General features: G+C 38.1%; 1 protein-coding gene and 1 non-coding gene across 2 annotated transcripts; one reads left to right on the top strand and one right to left on the bottom strand.

The window, feature by feature from the left end:
- The first annotated feature begins 8,044 nt into the window (after window positions 1-8,044).
- On the top strand, window positions 8,045-8,151 carry LOC117279636 (small nucleolar RNA R71). The gene has a single exon (XR_004510043.1). It is a non-coding gene; the product is annotated as a small nucleolar RNA R71 (small nucleolar RNA).
- Window positions 8,152-11,144: 2,993 nt separating this feature from the next.
- On the bottom strand, window positions 11,145-11,846 carry LOC138905838 (uncharacterized). Its single transcript, XM_070194355.1, has 2 exons — window positions 11,546-11,846; window positions 11,145-11,428 (listed from the first exon to the last, which is right to left on the bottom strand). Exons 1-2 carry the CDS (start codon window positions 11,844-11,846, stop codon window positions 11,145-11,147), a joined length of 585 nt encoding a protein of 194 aa, XP_070050456.1.
- Window positions 11,847-19,045: the final 7,199 nt, after the last annotated feature.

Raw genomic sequence — 19,045 nt, 5'->3', positions numbered from 1 at the left:
CATTTTCTACAATCCTCAAACCCATTAGCCTACCTCGGCAACACGAAACCTTAAATTCCTTTGCGAAATTTTACGGGGCCTTACATTCTCCCCCACTTAGGATCATTCTTCCTCGAATGAGTAGTAGAGTCCGTACCCAAACACTTAACATAACTCGTTTCTTCTTTCACACATCTTAAGCTCCCAAATTTGACTAACTACCAAGTTTTTCAGAAATTTCGGCAGAGTTTCCTCAGCAATTGGGCCTAACCACCTCCCAGAGAATCACAGAAATCAATCCTAAATAACATATAGATAACACCACATTGCACCATATACAACAACAACCATGACTCTCGAGGCCAACTCTATGACCTTGCTTACCTTGGTCGTATCCTTGACTTTTCCTTTGTCCATTACGAGGACAATTGGAGACCTCACACGTTATGCCTACTATGTGCGTCATTCTTTTAATCCTTAGGCCTTACTCATTTCGAAGCACGATGTGCAAATATTCCTTGATATTAACAAGGGAACTCCGAGACTAACTCGGAACCTTAACGCACGATCAAGGATAGAAGAAGAAAAATATTTCCTAATGTAGCCTCCCTATTATAAGTGTGGACGGCAATACACTGATAAGCGGGACTCTACTGACATAGTTCCATGATACCTTAGCACTCCTAAACCATGCTCTGATACCAAGTTTGTCACGATCATGACCGCCACTCAACCGAGTAAACCCGGTCGATCAAGCCTACTTTACATCAACATATCATCATAAATCATTCATGATTTATCAAAACATCAATAGATCATGACTTTTAAATTGAATAAATTTGGCTCAATCTTTCTCATGGTGGGTGCGTAGCCTCATAAATAACTGTGAACATAAATCCATGACAAAACTCAAATCTTTAAGCACATAACCCACAAGTTACATGGAGCTTCTATGTCAATAGATACCTAAATACATAAAATGAACTAGACCCAAACATCCACTAGAACTGTAGCAGACTCACCATAAGCTGCGTAGTGAAGAAAATCCCTATCAAAGATCCATATCATCCAGTAGAAGTATACCTGCATCCATTTAAAGATGCAGCGCCCCCTGCAAAAGGGACGTGAGTACAAGTGAAATAGTACTCATATGCAGGGCAGACAAAACAACATATGAAGATACGATAACTCAAATAAGAGGCAAATAAAGTACATCAAGAAACTACGAAACATCCCATAGAATCAAATTTCAAGTCTTATTATACTTACATCATTTTGAACATCTATTGGGATCAATTGAGCCATATGAATTATTCGTGGAATACATAATATAATGAAATTGAAACAACATGTACAAACAAGGCCAATAAAAGTGGCACTTATTGTCTACGTTAACAATGTGTCTCACTAGACCGTCCATATCCCTCTCTTATTTTACACCTATACATTTCACAGACCGTCCTAAGTGTTCACATATCATATTATACTCATATGCGTCTCATAGACCATCCATAGTGTTCACATACACAATACACAATACACCTATTCAAAGACTTGGAAATACAACATTAATATGATGAATCATGATAACAATAAAAGGGCTTAGATAGCCGTTAAAGTCAAGCAAATTTATTAAGAGCTTCCAATAACATTTATAGATTTTAAGTCGGGGATCCTCTATAACCACCTTCACACAAAGCGGCCATGCCGCCTCACCCCAACATATATCGGTGGAGGTGTATCATGATACCACAATCTATACACGAAGCGGCCCTGCCGCCTTACCCCAATATATGCGGGTGGAGGTGTATCACAATACCACAATCTCTACACAAAGCGGCCCTACCGCCTCACCACAATATATGCGGGTGGAGGTGTATCACAATACCATAATCTCTACACAAAGCGGCCTTGCCACCTCACCCCAATATATGTAGGTGGAGGTGTATCACAATACCACAATCTCTACACAAAGCGGCCCTTCCACCTCACCCCAATATATGTGGGTGGAGGTGTATCACAATACCACAATCTCTACACAAAGAGGCCCTACCGCCTCACCTCAATATATGCAGGTGGAGGTGTATCACAATACCACAATCTCTACACAAAACGGCCTTGCCGCCTCACCCCAATATATACAGGTGGAGGTGTATCACAATACCACAATCTCAACACAAAGCGGCCCTTCCACATCATCCCAATATATGCGAGTGGAGGTGTATCACAATACCCCAATCTCTACACAAAGCGGCCAAGCCGCCTCACCCCAAAATATGCGGGTAGAGGTGTATCACAATACCATATATAAACTCAAAGCTACATGATTAACATTACATTTAAGGTCATAATTTCCCATATCATTGGAATACTTCATGTTCATACTCATCATGGAGAAACACAACTCATTACGTTAGCACATGCATGGTAAATCAATAAGTCGATTTCAATGGCACATGAGCCCAATTTCTTTTCTTAAGGTTCATCATCATTTAGCATAGGACATCTCCCTTTCATCTTGTTTTTCACTCACTTGACATCTTGAGGTCATTAGCAAATTCATGACTCTTGGGACTTAACATCGAAGTCATTTGCATTGATTATTTTAGAAGCATACATACTATGATTGAAACCATTGGGACATACAACGCCTCATAATTCTCATCTTGGCAAGCGGCCACATTTCATGTTCATACTATCACTTACTTGTACTTGCCATGGGTGATCATAGAACATTAAGAGCATTTAAAACATTTAGGAACACCATAGCCTTTACTCATAAGAACGTAGGAGCTTATAACACATTGGAAACAAAACTACAAATACGATCATCTCATAAACTTTCACACCATATATCACTTCATTCGTACTTTCAATCACTTACAATTATTTTATTGGCTTTCTTGGCCATACATATGATTATTCTTTCATGGCACAATGGTCGTATTTCATATTCCACACTTTCATATATTTCCTTTCATGGATCATCATCATAAATATCAACATATAGAATATTTCGAAAATCACAACTTTAGGTTCAATTGTAATGAATGCATTAAACACAATAGGTTTCTTTCCAAGAAATGGAGTAAAATGATTGGCAATCAAAGAACAATTTAAGATCATAAATGAGTAACACCGTTTATTCTTGAAATACTTTTCCCCAAGAAGGGCAATACACAATTTCTACTCACGAATATATAAGAACGCAAAGCATATTGAAAATACTCACAAAGCATAGCATTAGTTAAAACAGCCACTTATGGGCATGACTTGAATACATAGGCTTTTAGGCAATTCTATTTTCAAAGTCAATTAAGAACAGTGGAATCAAGGCTCATTTCATAACCTTTCTCACATCATTTCATTTCCTTGGCACCATTTGACACAAGTATAACTTTCATTATGGGCACGGTGGTCACGCTTTACATCTCCAACCCACTCTTTTTTCTTTCAAGCATCCTTATAGATCATCAACAACAAGGCCTTTCAACTCAAGACTTTAGGTAAACATATGAGCAATAGGAGTTTTAGACGCATGGGGTATTATTTCCTAGTTAAGCATAATGGACTTTCATTTAAAACACAACTCAAAGCCATAATATTTTAATACACATATCATTCTTAAACACATTCCCGAAGGATAACATAATGTAATAGGAACATTCGGAACACATTTTGAATACATAATTCTCGACCCTTGCTTACTCGGGACAATCAAATTTATTGGGAACAACTCGGAACATGAGAATAAGGAACTTGAGTCAACACTACTTGAAACTTACGGGAACATCATGAAATTCGTTTCTAAAAGAGTAGTTTAGCCAACATACCTAGCTTGAGCTTTCCTTAGATTACTATAATGTTCTGGAAATCCTAGAAACTTTAATATATTTAGAAACATAACAAAAGTGAACCATAATTAGGAAAATATTCGTGGGTTCACCTCATTTAAGCATTTCATCAAACACTTGGTGTGCAAATTTGACTACAAGGATCTTCTATAAGATTTTCTTCACCCCACAACCAATTCAATACTAAGAGTTTACTCCTTTTAGTTAAATAACCTCCCTACCTCCCTTATGGTTACATTTATATACAAGGAGCAACTCCCACACCAAAGAATCATAATTCTCATGACCTACCTTCAGTCCAAATCCCGAAATTTAGGGCTAGGGAGTAGAAACTCACCTCTTAGATGAATATCTTGTGATTGGCTTCATTGATTCTTGAAGATTGATGCAAGAATGGATGATGTGGGCAGCAGAATCCATTATGCGATAGCATAATGGTTTTTTTCAAAATTTGCCCGTTCTCGGCTCCACTTTGCGATGCTTATGCGGTCCGTAGAACCGTTCTGCGGTCGCAAAATTGACCGTAGAATCACATTCTTCTGCCAAATTTTTCCATCAACACTTTAGTGCATTCTTCAACCCAAAAAGTCTGCACCGTGGCTCGTTTTCTACTATCCTCAAACCCATTAGCCTACCTCGGCACCACGAAACCTTAAATTATTTTGCAAAACTTTACGGGGCCTTACAAAAACACACAATAAGTTCAAAACACTACCAATTAAAGCTCAAATACGAATAAAGTGCAGTGAATTAGAGTGCAATAAGCGACTAAAGCACAAGATTATAGCCTACCATCAACCTCCTACTCTTAAACCATTGCTCGTCCTCGAGCAATCAAACTACATTTCATATAGACACGACCTTTTTCAAAAACTCTAATAACTTATCACACCAAGAATATTTAAAACCGATTAAGTACAATACTGTAACATTCTTGCCTCAAGATTTGACTCAAAAGCACCATGCATTTTTTATAACCCGCTCACTTACTCTAACACATAGGTCAATGACATTACCTTTCCTTCATGAATCAAGTGCCCTCACACAACAATGGAGAGTAGTTCCACACATAATAAAATTTAATAACAATCAGGAACTCAAGATAGAAAGAATTCACTCACTCTCAGAAGTAACATTCATATGCCACAAAAGATGTACCATAGGCTTGCCCGTAGTGTACTACTCTACTAATTGAGCTCATTCAATCAAGGATCAAGTTGGACTTTAGTTGGTTGTAATGTAGGCTACGGAATAGGTAAGATACATTTAGAAATAAGAGTTACTACACCTCCCTAAGCACTTTAATACATACATTTAACCATTCAAAACTCCACACTTACGTCAAACTATAACTCTACCTTCACATCAATATACATTAACTCCCCCACTTCTTTAAGCACAATTACATCAAGAGTCCACTATCTAGGAATAGTTTTCACCATCATACACTTTTTTTTCTTTCTTTTTCAATTCAAATGACTCTTACACTTTCAAAACATTGCACCTTTCTCCTTATTTCAATAGTTCCACTCACAAGCCAAAACAACCATCCCACACTTGAACTTTTACAAAGTTCATAACAATTTTAAGTGCTCACGAGAGGTATAAAGTTCAAATAGATTGTCAATTCAAACAAATGGGTAAGGCTTGTAATGTGGTTGCCAATGAAACAGGATTATAGGCTCAACGGGGTTAACTAGAATACATAACAATTAGGTGGGTAAAAGCATATATTTGGCTCAACAAAGAAATGCCTATATCACTTCCTAGAATGAATAAAACTACTATTTCGCTTTGCAAACACACGGGGCAAGTTCTAGACATCAAATGCAATGTATAGAATACACAAAACCTCACACACACATGGCACATAACTCACTCAGGATTGGACTATCAAGACACTCTAGTCAAAGCAGTTAAGAAAAGTTAAGATCATACAATTTAAAGTACTTATGCAAGAGTCAAAAACTGAGCCTAAAGTCACAACTAAAGCAATTACTATTCTTAAGGTATCATATTGTCATGAGATATTGCCATGAATTCAACTCGTAGTGCAAGGTTTCCTAATGCTCTACAAAATAAAAACTAACTACACCCGGTTCAAACAAAACCATTGGAAAAAAATCGCCGCATAAAGTAAAACCAAGGGTGAATTATTACACTACCTAACAAAAAAAATCTTTTTATCTTTTTTCTTTCGACTTTAATCCCTCAAGAAACCGTCGATGATATCCATCATCGGGAAAAATCGAAAATTTTAAAATTTTTATGTTTTTTTCTATCTCTAACTACTACAACTAACAAATAGAAAACTAATATACATACATACATACAACATATCCTCCACCCCACACTTTAAGTTGTGGCATATCCCCATGACACACAATTAAAAAGTATAAAGTAAAGGAAACTTTCCTTAATATCTAGTCGGGTTATAAGTCGAAATCGGGCTCCATTCCTCGCGTCCGAACTAATGCACACATCCATGCAGATAGCTTCTTCTCAGCCTTCTTGGGATACACCCCACACTTATCTTTCTTGCTCACTCACACACACTTATCTTTCTATCTCACTGCAGCCTTCTTTTTCGAGCCCTTCAGTTTTCACTCAACAATGGCAGCTGGTTTGTCCTTTTGTGCCCCCTTCTCTACATCCATCTTGAAAGTCACAGTCTCCTCACCCACTCTAAGCATGAGTTTTCTCTCATGTATATCCAATATAGCTCTACCAATCGCTAAGAATGGCCTTCCTAAGATGAGGGGGCCTCCTTGTTTTCCTCCATATTCACCACTATAAAATCCACATGAAATACAAACTTATCCACCCGAACTAACACATCTTCCACTATCCCCTCGGGTATTATAGTCGTTTGGTCGGCCAACTGCAAAAATATGGGTGCAGACCTTATCTCTCCAATCTCCTTCTCCAGTTTCCTGTAAATAGGTAGAGGCATTAAATTAATTGAGGCACTAGAATCACATAAAGATTTATCAAAATTAATAGTTCCTAAAGAGCAAGGTATAGAAAAACTCCCTGGATCTCCACACTTTTGTGGGAGTTTATTTTGCAATATCGCACTACAATGCTCTGTAAGCTTGACCACTGAAGTCTCTCCTATCTTCCTCTTCTTTGTCAGGATTTCCTTCAAGAACTTGGCATAAGCAGGCATTTGCGAGAGCACTTCTGTGAATGGTAAGTTTACATGAACCTGTTTCAGCACATCAAGAAATCTCCCAAGCTGCTTGTCCAGCTTTTCTCTATATAGCTTTTGGGGGAAAGGTAGTGCAGGCATATGCTCGCTCTCATCATGTTCCTCTCTTCTCAAAATTTCTCACTTTTTCTTTTTCTCAGCTTTCATTGGGCCTTTCTTCTTCTTGTCCTCATCACCTTTCCGCTGCTCCCCACTTTCTTTTTCAAGTATCACATCTTTTTGGATCGCGATGGGGTCTTTCAACACTTTCCCACGTCTCAGAGTTACATCATTCACTGTTTCTTTGGGATTTCTCTCAGTATCAGCAGGGAGAGTTCCTGGAATCCTCTCAGACAATAGAGTGGCTAGATGCCCTACCTGTCTTTCCAGGTTTCGAAAACCAGTGCCCAATTCTTTGATAGATGCTCCATGTTCCCATATAGTTGCGCTATGAGTTTCAAGCCTCTCATCAGTTTTTTGAATGAAGGCCTTTATGAGATCTTCTATGCCAGAATGAATGGGATGTTGAGGCTGAAATTACTGCCTCTGCTGATTTTGGAATGCTGGAGCTCCTTGTCCCTGGGGTCTGGAATTATTTTGTTGCCATGCATTTGCGATACCCCCAGGTGAACTCCATGACAAATCGGGGTGCCTCTGACCCATTGCATTAAAATTGTAGTTTTCCACAACATTCACTTCCTCAGTTGAGGATTGACACTCATGAGTAGGGTGTCCTCTTCTACATATATCATAAGTTGCGTGGGTCTCATTTTGTATCGAGGCTAAGGTCAGCTTTCGTATTTCTTTATTCGTAGCATCAACTTGGTGAACACCAGTTGATCTTCCCCTTTCAGCACTCTCAGAAGGCTACTGATTTGCATCTTCATACAACTCATTAAGAATTGTAACTATCTTCTATGGTGTCTTCTTCATCAATGGGCTTCCAGCTGCATTACTCAATGTTCTCCGTGAGGCCGGTGTCAATCCATCCCAAAAGTCCTAGAGTTGCATCCAGAGTTCAATTCCACTATGTTGACACTTTCGAACAATCTCCTTAAACCTCTCCCATGCTTCAAAAACAGTTTCAGTCTCTTTCTGGCAGAAGTTATGGATTTCCCTTCTAAACTTTCATGTCTTAGCTGAGGAGAAATATTTATCAAGGAATTTTCTGGTCATCTCCTCCCATGTTCTAATCGATCCTGTGGGCAAGCTTCGAAGCCACTGCTTTGCATCATCTTTGAGTGTGAAGGGGAATGCCCTTAAGTACAATGCATATTTTGACACACCATTGTATTGAAAGGTGTTTATAATCTCCTCGAAATCCATTAGATGTGTATTTGAATCTTCGTTTATCTTCCCTCTGAAGACACAACAATTTTGAAGGGTTTGAAGCAACCATTGCTTTAATTCAAAATTGTTAGCTGCAATCGGAGGTGGTCTGACACTTGATAATCCTTAGATATAAACCGGTCTAGCATAATTGCCAAGTGGTCTCCCATGCATGGGAGCTATATTTCCGAACTAGTCTGCATCCAAGGGTTGATTTTGCGCAATTCTCCGACCCCTCTCTTCTTCATAAATAATCCGAGCATCTCTAATAGCTGCTTCCTCAACATCCCGTGCAGCTTTTTCTCATTGTTGGGCTACCTCTTTTGCAGCCAAATCTAAATTATCATCACCTTTTCCAGCCATAAGTTCTTTGGTTGAGGATTGCCCAACCTTTTCTGATGTTTCGGTGAGATTTCTTTCCTTTCTCGTAGTTGTTTTTCTATCTTTGGTTCATATGGTAGCACTTCTTTAGTAGAAGCCTGAGTCATGCACCACTCTTAACATGTAACATGCGCACAGTCAACGAACATCAAATGTAAAAAGAGAAAAATAAAATAAAAGAAAAAGAAAAATTCCTAAATTAACACTACAAACTATTTCAAACAATACTGATTGCCAATCCCTGTCAACGACGCCAAAATTTGACGAGCGCAAAACACACACTCAAATTCTGCTCGCTAATCAAATATAGTATAGTATAATATCGTATCGACAGGGGTTGAATTTAAACAGTATTTTCATAGTTTCTAGCTTGGTTGCTATCCAAGAGGATCAACAATTGAGATTTATACGATGTCTAACTAAAATTAACTAAGAATCTAAAGTTATTGACTAATGACAATCGAAACAAGGAATAAGCAAAGAAAGTTATCAATGGGAGAAGATAGGGTTTTGATAGGATAGGTGCAAGATAATTGTTTGGGATCTAACTCTAGATAATTCACTTCTAATATTTAAGTGAGTCTCTCGAATTCACTCAATTATTAGTTCACACGTTCAGCAAAAACTCCTCTCTCGATTAAGTCTCAACCTCGGGAGATGAACCAATTTAAGCACGTGAAGATATGTAAGAATGTGTAGTGGATTGGTCTTTAGGAGAACCTCTCTCGATTATCCTCCTAACTAGGTTTAATCAATGATTCAACTAGCCTCTTTCAATTTCTAAGAAAAATTAATGAACTCAACCAACAATATAATGCAAAGATATCAAAAGTTATGCGTCTCTCGATTACATGAACTAGTGAATATAGATGCATCAATTAAAACATCCAAAAATGCTTCAATACATAAAACTAGAGTTGTGATCCACAAACAATCATCAATATACCAAATCCTCAAACCCTAAAGAGAACTACTCCATAGATATGGAGTAATTCATCACAAATAAAATTAAAGTATAGGAAAACATAAATTCAATCCAAACTCGGGTCTTGAGTGTGGAAGAAATGATGAAATCCTTGTGCTTTCGCTACTCCAACTCCTCCTTAGCTTCCTTCAGTCTAAAGTATATCAAAAGTCCAGAAAATAATATTTTTCGCTGTATTTATACCAAGTAGGGTCGGGCCCAGAAGAAACCACTCTTTCATAGCCCAAATAGGATTTTCACTCTGTAAAACTTGCACAGGCGCGCCGCATGGGGCGAAGCGCCATGCGGGGCACATAACTCACTCAGGATTGGAATATCAAGATACTCTAGTCAAAGAAGTTAAGCAAAGTTAAGCTCATACAATTTAAGGTACTTATACAAGAGTTAAAAACTGAGCCTAAGTGTCACAACTAAAGTACTTATTATTCTCAAGGTATCATATAGTCATGAGATATTTCCATCAATTCAACTCACAGCACAAGGTTTTCTACTACTCTACAGAATAAAAACTAACTACACCCGGTTCAAACAAAACCCTTGGAAAAGAACCGCGGCACAAAGAAAAACCAAAGTGGGAATTATTACACTATCTAACAAAAGAAAATCTTTTTGTCTTTTTTCTTTCGACTTTAATCCCTCAAGAAACCGTCGATGATATCCATCATCGGGAAAAATCAAAAATTTTAAAATTCTTATGTTTTTTTCTATCTCTAACTACTACAACTAACAAACAGAAAACTAATATACATACATACAACATATCCCCCACCCCACACTTTAAGTTGTGGCATGTCCCTATGACACACAATTAAAAAGCATAAGGTAAAGGAAACATCCTTGAACATCTAGTCGGGGTCTGAGTCGAAGTCGGGCTCCATTCCTCGCGCCCGAACTAATACACACATCCATGTAGATAGCTTCTTCTTAGCCTTTATGGGGTACACCCCACACTTATCTTTCTCGCTCAGTGCCACTTTCTCTTTCGGGCCCTTCACTTTCCACTCAACACTCACAGTTGGTTTGTCCTTTTGTGCCCCCTTTTCTACATTCATCTCAAAAGTCACAGTCTCCTCACCCACTCTAAGCATGAGTTTTCTCTTGTGTATATCTAGTATTGCTCTACTCGTTGCTAAGAATGGTCTTCCTAGGATGAGGGGGCTCCTTCTTTTCCTCCATATTCACCACTATAAAATCCACAGGAAATACAAACTTATCCACCCGAACTAACAAACTTATCCTTTATGGGGTACATCCCACACTTATCTTTCTCACTCAGTGCCACCTTCTTTTTCGGGCCCTTCACTTTCCACTCAACACTCACAGTTGGTTTGTCCTTTTGTGCCCCCTTTTCTATATTCATCTCAAAAGTCATAGTCTTCTCACCCACTCTAAGCATGAGTTTTCTCTCGTGTATATCTAGTATTGCTTAACTCGTTGCTAAGAATGGTCTTCCTAGGATGAGGGGGGCCTCCTTCTTTTCCTCCATATTCACCACTATAAAATCCACAGGAAATACAAACTTATCCACCCGAACTAACAAATCTTCCACTATCCCCTCGGATATTATAGTCGTTTGATTAGCCAACTGCAAAGATATAGGTGCAGACCTTATCTCTCCAATCTCCTTCTCCACTTTTCTATAGATATATAAAGGCATTAAATTAATTGAAGCACCAGAATCACAAAAAGATTTATCAAAATTAATAGTTCCTAAAGAGCAATGTATAGTAAAACTCCCTGGATCTCCACACTTTTATGGGAGCTTATTTTGCAATATCGCGCTACAGTGCTCTATGAGCTTGACCACTGAGGTCTCCTCTATTTTACTCTTCTTTGTCAGGATCTCCTTCAAGAATTTGGCATAAGCAGGCATTTGTGAGAGCACTTCTGTGAATGGTAAGTTTACATGAACCTGTTTCAGCACATCCAGAAACCTCTCAAATTGCTTATCCAGCTTTTCTCTACATAACTTTTGAGGGAAAGGTAGCGCATGCATATGCTTGCTCTCATCATGTTCCTCTCTTCTCAAAGTTTCTCCCTTATTCTTCTTCTCGGCTTTTATCTGGCCCTTCTTCTTTTTAGCAACATCATTCTTCAGCTTCTCCCAACTTCTTTGTTCATGTTTCATATCATTTTGGATCGGGTGGGATCTTTCAACACCTGCCCACTTCTCAGAGATACAGTATTCACTATTTCTTTGGGATTTCTCTCAGTATCAGCAGTGAGAGTTCCTGGAATCCTCTTAGACAATACAGTCGCTAGCTGCCTAGCCTGTCTTTCCAGGTTTCGAAACCCCGTGCCCAGTTCTTTGATAGCTGCTTCATGTTCCCGTATAGCTACGCTATGAGTTTCAAGCCTCTCATAAGTTTTCAAAATGAAAGCTTTCATGAGATCTTCTATGCCAGACTGAATGGGCTGTTGAGGCTGAAATTGCTGCCTCTGCTGATTCCCAGTACCCCCAGGTGAACTCCATGAAAAACTCGGGGGCCTATTACCCATTGCATTATAATTTCCCACGGCATTCACTTCCTCAGTTGAGGCTTTACACTCATGAGTAGGGTGTCCTTTTCCACATATATCACAAGCTGCGTGAGGCTTATTTTGTGTCGAGGCTAAGGTCAGCTTTCGTATTTATTTATCCATATCATGAAGTTGTGCCTGCACAGATGTATTAGCATCAACTTGATGAACACTATTTGAACTTCTTCTTTCAGCACTCTTTAAGGGCCACTGATTAGCATTTTCAGATAACTCATCAAGAATTGTAACTATCTCCCCTAGAGTCTTCTTTATCAAAGGGCCTCCAACTACATTGCTTAATGTTCTACGCGAGGCCGGTGTCAATCCTTCCCAAAAATCCTTGAGTTGCATCTAGAGTTCAAATCGGCTATGTTGACACTTTCTAACTATCTCCTTAAACCTCTCTCATGCTTCAAAAATAGTTTTAGTCTCTTTCTGGCAGAAGTTATGGAATTCTCTTCTAATCTTGCCCGTCTTAGCCGGGGAGAAATATTTATCAGGGAATTTTCTGGTCATCTCCTCCCAAGCTCTAATCGATCCACTTGGCAAACTACGAAGACACTCTTTAGCATCATATTTAAGTGAAAAGGGGAATGCCCTTAAGTACATTGCATCTTGTGACACCCCCATTGTATTGAAAGGTGTTCATAATCTCCTTGAAGTCCATTCGATGTGTGTTTGGATTTTCATTTGGCTTCCCTCTGATGACACGGCAATTCTGAAGAGTTTGAAGCAACCCTTGCTTCAACTCGAAATTGTTTGCTGCAATTGGAGGTGGTCTAACACTAGATAATCCTTGATTGTAGACCGGTCTAGCATAATCGCCAAGTGGTCTCCCAGGCCTGGGAGCTATATTTCCAAACTGGTCTGCAGCCAAGAGTTGATGTTGATTAAGTCTGTAGCCCCTCTCTTCTTCATAGATGTTCTGTGCATCTCTAATAATTGCTTCCGCAGCATCCCGTGCAGCTTTTTCTCATTGTTGGACTGCCTCTCTTGCAGCCAAATCTACATTATCATCACCGTTTCCAGCCATAGTTTCAATGGTTGAGGATTGCCCAACCTTTTCCAAAGTCTCGGTGAGATCTCTTTCCTTCCTCAGTTATCGCAGTTGTTTTTCTATTTCTGGCTCGTATGGCAGCATTTCTTTTGCAGAAGCTCGAGTCATGCACCAATCTTAACCTATAACCTGCGCATAACCAAAGAACACCAAACGTAAAAAGGGAAAAAAATAAAATAAAAATAAAATAAATTCCTGAATTAGCACTACAAACTATTTTAGACACTATTGATTGCCAATCCCCGACAACGGTGGCAAAATTTGACGAGCTCAAATACACACTTAAATTATGCTCGCTAGTCAAATATAGTATAGTATAATATCATATCCACATGGATTGGATTTAAATAGTATTCTCGTAGTTTCTAAATTGATTGCTATCCAAGATGATCAACAATTGAGATTTCTATGATTTCTATCTACAATTAACTAAGAATCTAAAGCTATTAACTAATGACAATCGAAACAAAGATAAGCAAGGAAGTTATCAATGGGAGAAAATAGGGGTTGATAGGATAGATGCAAGATAATTGTTTGGGATCTAACTCTAGATAATTCACTTCTAATGTTTAAGTGAATCTCTCGAATTCACTCAATTATTAGTTCACACGCTCAGCAAAAACTCCTCTCTCGATTAAGTCTCAACCTCCGAGAGAGGTCTTTAGGAGAACCTCTCTCGATTATCCTCCTAACTAAGTTTAATCAATTATTCAACTAGCCTATTTCGATTACTAAGAAGAATTAATGAACTCAACCAAAAATATAATGCAAAGATATCACAAGTTATGCCTCTCTCGATTACATGAACAAGTGAATATAGATGCAACAATTAAATCATCTAAAAATGCTTCAATACATAAAACTAGAGTTATGATCCACAAATAATCATCAATATACCAAATCCATCAAACCCTAAAGAGAACTACTCCATAGATATGGAGTAATTCATCTCAAATAATATTAAAGTATAGGAAAACATAAATTCAATCCAAACTCGGGTCTTGAGTGAGGAAGGAATGATGAAATCCTTGTGCTTTTGCTCCTCCAAATCTTCCTTGGCTTCCTTCGATCTAAAGTATGCCAAAAGTCCAAAAAATAATATTTTTCCATGTATTTATACCAAGTAGGGTCGGGCCCAAACGAAACCACATTCTCCTTGCCGAAATATGTAAATAACTATGTAAACATTGCACAGGCACACCGCATGGAGCGACGCGCCATGCAGGGCATTAGTGTGGAAATCCAGAGAGCTAATTTCTGACAGGCAGCAGAGGATTGCACAAGCGTGGCGCCCCAGTGGGGAATTCTCAGATACGGACCAAACTTTGATTTTTGACGTCCAGACTTGGTCCTCGACCTCCGAACACAATCCCGGCTTAGTCCCTTGGGCTTTTACTCAGACTTCAAAGTTCCAAATCACTCGAATTCATTCCACAGCATTTACATAGCTCGGAATCAATCCTACAAGGCATAAAAAACACAATAAGTGCAAAACACTACCAATTAAAGCTCAAACATGAATAAAGTGCAGTGAACTAGAGTGCAATAAGCGACTAAAATACTGAATTATAGCCTACCATCAGTCCAAAAGGTTAATCAAACAATCAAATCATTTGACCAAATCCGAAGCCGAAGTCAAAATTGAAACCGAACCGAGCGAGCGACGACGACAACAACATCATGAGTCTTGCCTTCTTCTCAACTCTTTAAGAGCTAGAAGAAGTGCAATTGTATATATACCCATCAAAACTCTTTTCCTCCTCCAATATGGGACAATGTCTCTATGTCAAAGAGGAAAATTCAAAAATTTTATTTTCCCTCCATTTCACATTCACTCTATTTTTAAGCTCTAACAAGCTTAAAACCCAAAAAGCCCCATCATGAATGGGGAATGGCTATATCACGAAAATATGTATGAAACAATGTCTGATTTATAAGTAAGGATTAATCATATCTAGATAAGTAGGTTTCCCTTTGAACTTTCCGTAGTAAACTTATGTCGGATATACTCGATCAATCGATAGATTTGATATCTTTGAACCGTCAAACTTTGGTGTATACATAGACAACCATAGGTCACACAACCAAACCTTAACCGTAGTTGGTTCTCATTTTGTGTTCGTTTCAGCCATGAACATCGCATGGTTTCATAAGTGCGTAGAGAACTAGCCTTGCAAAATTCTCCTTGAAACGGCTAACACTTCACACTTACATAGGTGATTCCTAAACATGTCATCCCGTAGATACACTCTTTGATATACCCCGTATCAAATTTAGAAACCATTAGAAAGCCTTAATGCTTTATCCTTGGTATTGAACATTGTCTCGTCACGAGAATGGGCCAAAATATTTGTTGACAATGTTGAACCGTCATTAATGACTTTGTTTGATCTCCTTGAACCTAGATCTTGGGATCTCCAGTCTTCTAGGTTGAGTTACCGCCACAATGACTTGTCCTCGGCCATAGTCCCATTCCCCCCGATGATATTTCAACTACCTCTCTAGTTAGGCCTTTTGTAAGCGGATCCAACACATTATCGCTTGATATTACATAGTAAATTGTGACAATACTCCTAGAGAGTTGTTGCCTAACGGTTTTATGTCTTTGTCGTATATGACGAGATTTACCGTAATACATAACGCTCCCAGCCCTTCCAATTTTCTCTTGACTATCGCAATTATGCATATTGGTGCCAACGGTTTGGGCAAAAATGGAATATCTTCCAAGAAATTTTGGAGCCATTTAGCTTCTTCACCAGCTTTATCCAAGGCTATAAACTCAGGCTCCATTGTAGAGCAGCCAATACAAGTTTGTTTGAACGACTTCCAAGATACCGCTCCTCCACCAATAGTGAATACATATCCACTTGCGGATTTAGAATCAGTTGAACCGGTGATCCAATTTGTATCACAGTATCCCTCAATCACTACAGGATAACTACTGTAGTGCAAAGCAAAGTCTTGTGTATGTTTTAAATATCCCAAAAGTCGTTCATCGCCATCCAATAATATTGACCTTGCTTACTCGTGTATCGAATTAATTTACTTATCACACAAGCTATATCTGGTCGAGTACAATTCATGATATACATTAAACATCCCAGCACACGAGCATATCCAATTGTGATATGCTTTGGCCTTTGTTCTTTGCAAGTGCAAGATTCACGTCAATTGGAGTCTTTACATCTTTAAAATCTAAGTACTTTATGCCAGACCTTGAGGAGTCTTATGGATCTTAATACCCAGAATTAAATCGGCAACTCCCAAGTCTTTCATATCAAACTTGCTAGTTAGCATACTCTTAGTCGCATTTATGTCGTTACTCATTATCAGCATATCATCCACATATAAGCAAACAATGACTATGTGATATGTAACAATTTTAATGTACACACATTTATCACATTCATTTATCTTAAAACTATTTGACCATATTATTTGGTCAAATTTTGCATGCCATTGTTTGGGTGCTTGTTTTAGTCCGTAAAGTAACTTAACAAGTCTACATACCTTCTTTTTTTTATCTGAAACCACAAACCCTTCAGGTTGTTCCATGTAAATTGCTTCCTCCAAATCTCCATTTAAGATGGTTGTTTTAACGTCCATTTGATGAATATCAAGACCATATACTGCAGCTAATGCTACTAACGTTCGTATGGACATAATTCATGTAACTGGAAAGTATGTATCAAAATAGTCAAGACCTTCTCGTTGACTATACCCTTTGACCACAAGTCTTGCCTTATATTTATCAATTGTACCATTATCTTTCATTTTCCTCTTAAAAATATATTTAGAACCCAACGGTTTATTGCCTGGAGGAAGATCAGCTAATTCCCATGTATGGTTATTCAGTATGGATTCTATTTCACTATTGACAGCCTCTTTCCAAAATAATGATTCAGAAGAAGACATGGCTTCTTTAAATGTTCGTGGCTCATTTTCCCATAAGAAAGTCACAAATTCTAGTCCGAATGAAGTAGTCGTTCTTTGACGTTTACTATGTCTTGGATCCTCCTGATTATACGTACTTTCTTTTGCTTCCTCCCGAACTTTAGATCCTTCACCAATCGACTCACATTCTTTTTTATACGGATATATATTTTTGAAAAATTCAACATTATCTGATTCTATAACCGTATTATTATGACTGTGGGGATTTTCTGATTTATGAACCAAAAATCGATATGCTTTACTATTTGTTGCATATCCTATGAAAATAAAATCAACAGTTTTCGGTCCTCTCTGCACCCTTTTGGGTTTAGGAACTTGCACTTTTGCCAAACACCCCCACACTTTAAAATAATTCAAGTTGAGTTTCCTTCCTTTCCATTTTTCATATGGATTGGATTGCGTTTTGCTATGGGGTACTCGGTTTAATATCCGGTTAGCCGTAAGAATAGCTTCCCCCACAAGTTCTGTGGGAAACCAGAACTTATCAATAAAGCGTTCATCATCTCCTTTAATGATCGATTCTTTCTTTCCGCAATCCCTTTAGATTGGGGCGTGTACGGGGCCGTAGTTTGATGAATAATTCCATATTATAAACATATCTCTTCAAAAGGAGATTCGTATTCACCACCCCTATCACTTCTTATCATTTGATTTAGTTGTTAAGTTACATTTCAACTTCATTTTTGTATTGTTTAAAGGCGTCTATTGCTTCATCTTTACTATTAAGTAAGTAAACATGGTAATATCGAGTATTATCGTCAATAAAATCTATGAAATACTTTTTTCCACCGCGAGATGGTATTGACTTCATATCGCAAATATGTGTGTGAATTATGTCTAAAGGATTTGAATTCCTTTCAACTGACTTACAATGATTTTTAACATACTTAGATTCCACACATGTTTTACATTTTGATTTGTCGCGTTCAAACTTAGGTAATACTTCTAAATTAATCAGTTTTTGCAAGGTTTTATAATTGACATGTCCTAAACATATATGTCATAAATTATTTGACTCAAGTAAGTAAGAAGAAGATAAAATTTTATTATTGTCAACTTCCATTGCATTTAGCTTGTAAAGGCCCTTAGTAAGGTAACCTTTTCCTAAGTTCATCTCGTTCTTACTTATTACAACTTTGTCTGGAAAAAAATACAGTTAAACCCGTTCTTGACGAGAAGTGAAATAGAAACTAAGTTCTTCCTTATTTCAGGAACACGACAAACATTGTTCAGAGTTACCACCTTGCCAGAGGTCATCTTCAGGAATATCTTTCCATAACCTTGAATTTTGGCCGTTGCAGAATTTCCCATAAAAATGGTCTCGTCGGGTCCAGCGGGAGCATATGAAGCAAATTCTTCTCTAACAGCACAAACATGGCGGGTGGCTCCAGAATCAATATACAACTCCTTAGGATTCCCCACAAAGTTGCATTCAGACAACATAGCGTACAAGTCATCAATATCATCATTTGTTTCGACCATATTTGTTTGACCCTTTTTCTTCTCTTTCTTCGGAGCATGATGTAACACTCCAAAAATTCGAACTAGATGCGGACATGGTAAATGCGTATTAATGTGACATCTTAGACATATGAAGTCCTATCAGGATAAGTATGGGTGGAGATAGTTGTTTTGGAATCAAGACAGAGTGAGGCGCATAAGATTCGATAAAATCAACTAAGATTACGGAAGGTCTGTCTTCTAGAAGGATTTAGTGATGATCTATTGGGTATTTGGGAAAATAGTAAACAAGAAAGTTGTAGCCAATTGAAATAGCTTTCCAACTATATAATGTG

The sequence above is a fragment of the Nicotiana tomentosiformis genome, chromosome 2 (assembly GCF_000390325.3).
Source record: "Nicotiana tomentosiformis chromosome 2, ASM39032v3, whole genome shotgun sequence".
In the NCBI taxonomy this organism is placed as follows: Eukaryota; Viridiplantae; Streptophyta; class Magnoliopsida; order Solanales; family Solanaceae; genus Nicotiana; species Nicotiana tomentosiformis.
This window is presented reverse-complemented; position numbering and strand designations above follow the sequence as displayed.

Excerpts from the sequence above, each read along its gene's own strand:
- LOC138905838 (XM_070194355.1), bottom strand. The coding sequence starts at position 11,846 with ATGAAACATGAACAAAGAAGTTGGGAGAAGCTGAAGAATGATGTTGCT. Across the intron at positions 11,429-11,545 it reads GGAGATCCTGACAAAGAAGA|GAACTATTAATTTTGATAAA; the intron begins GTAAAATAGAGG and ends ATTGCTCTTTAG.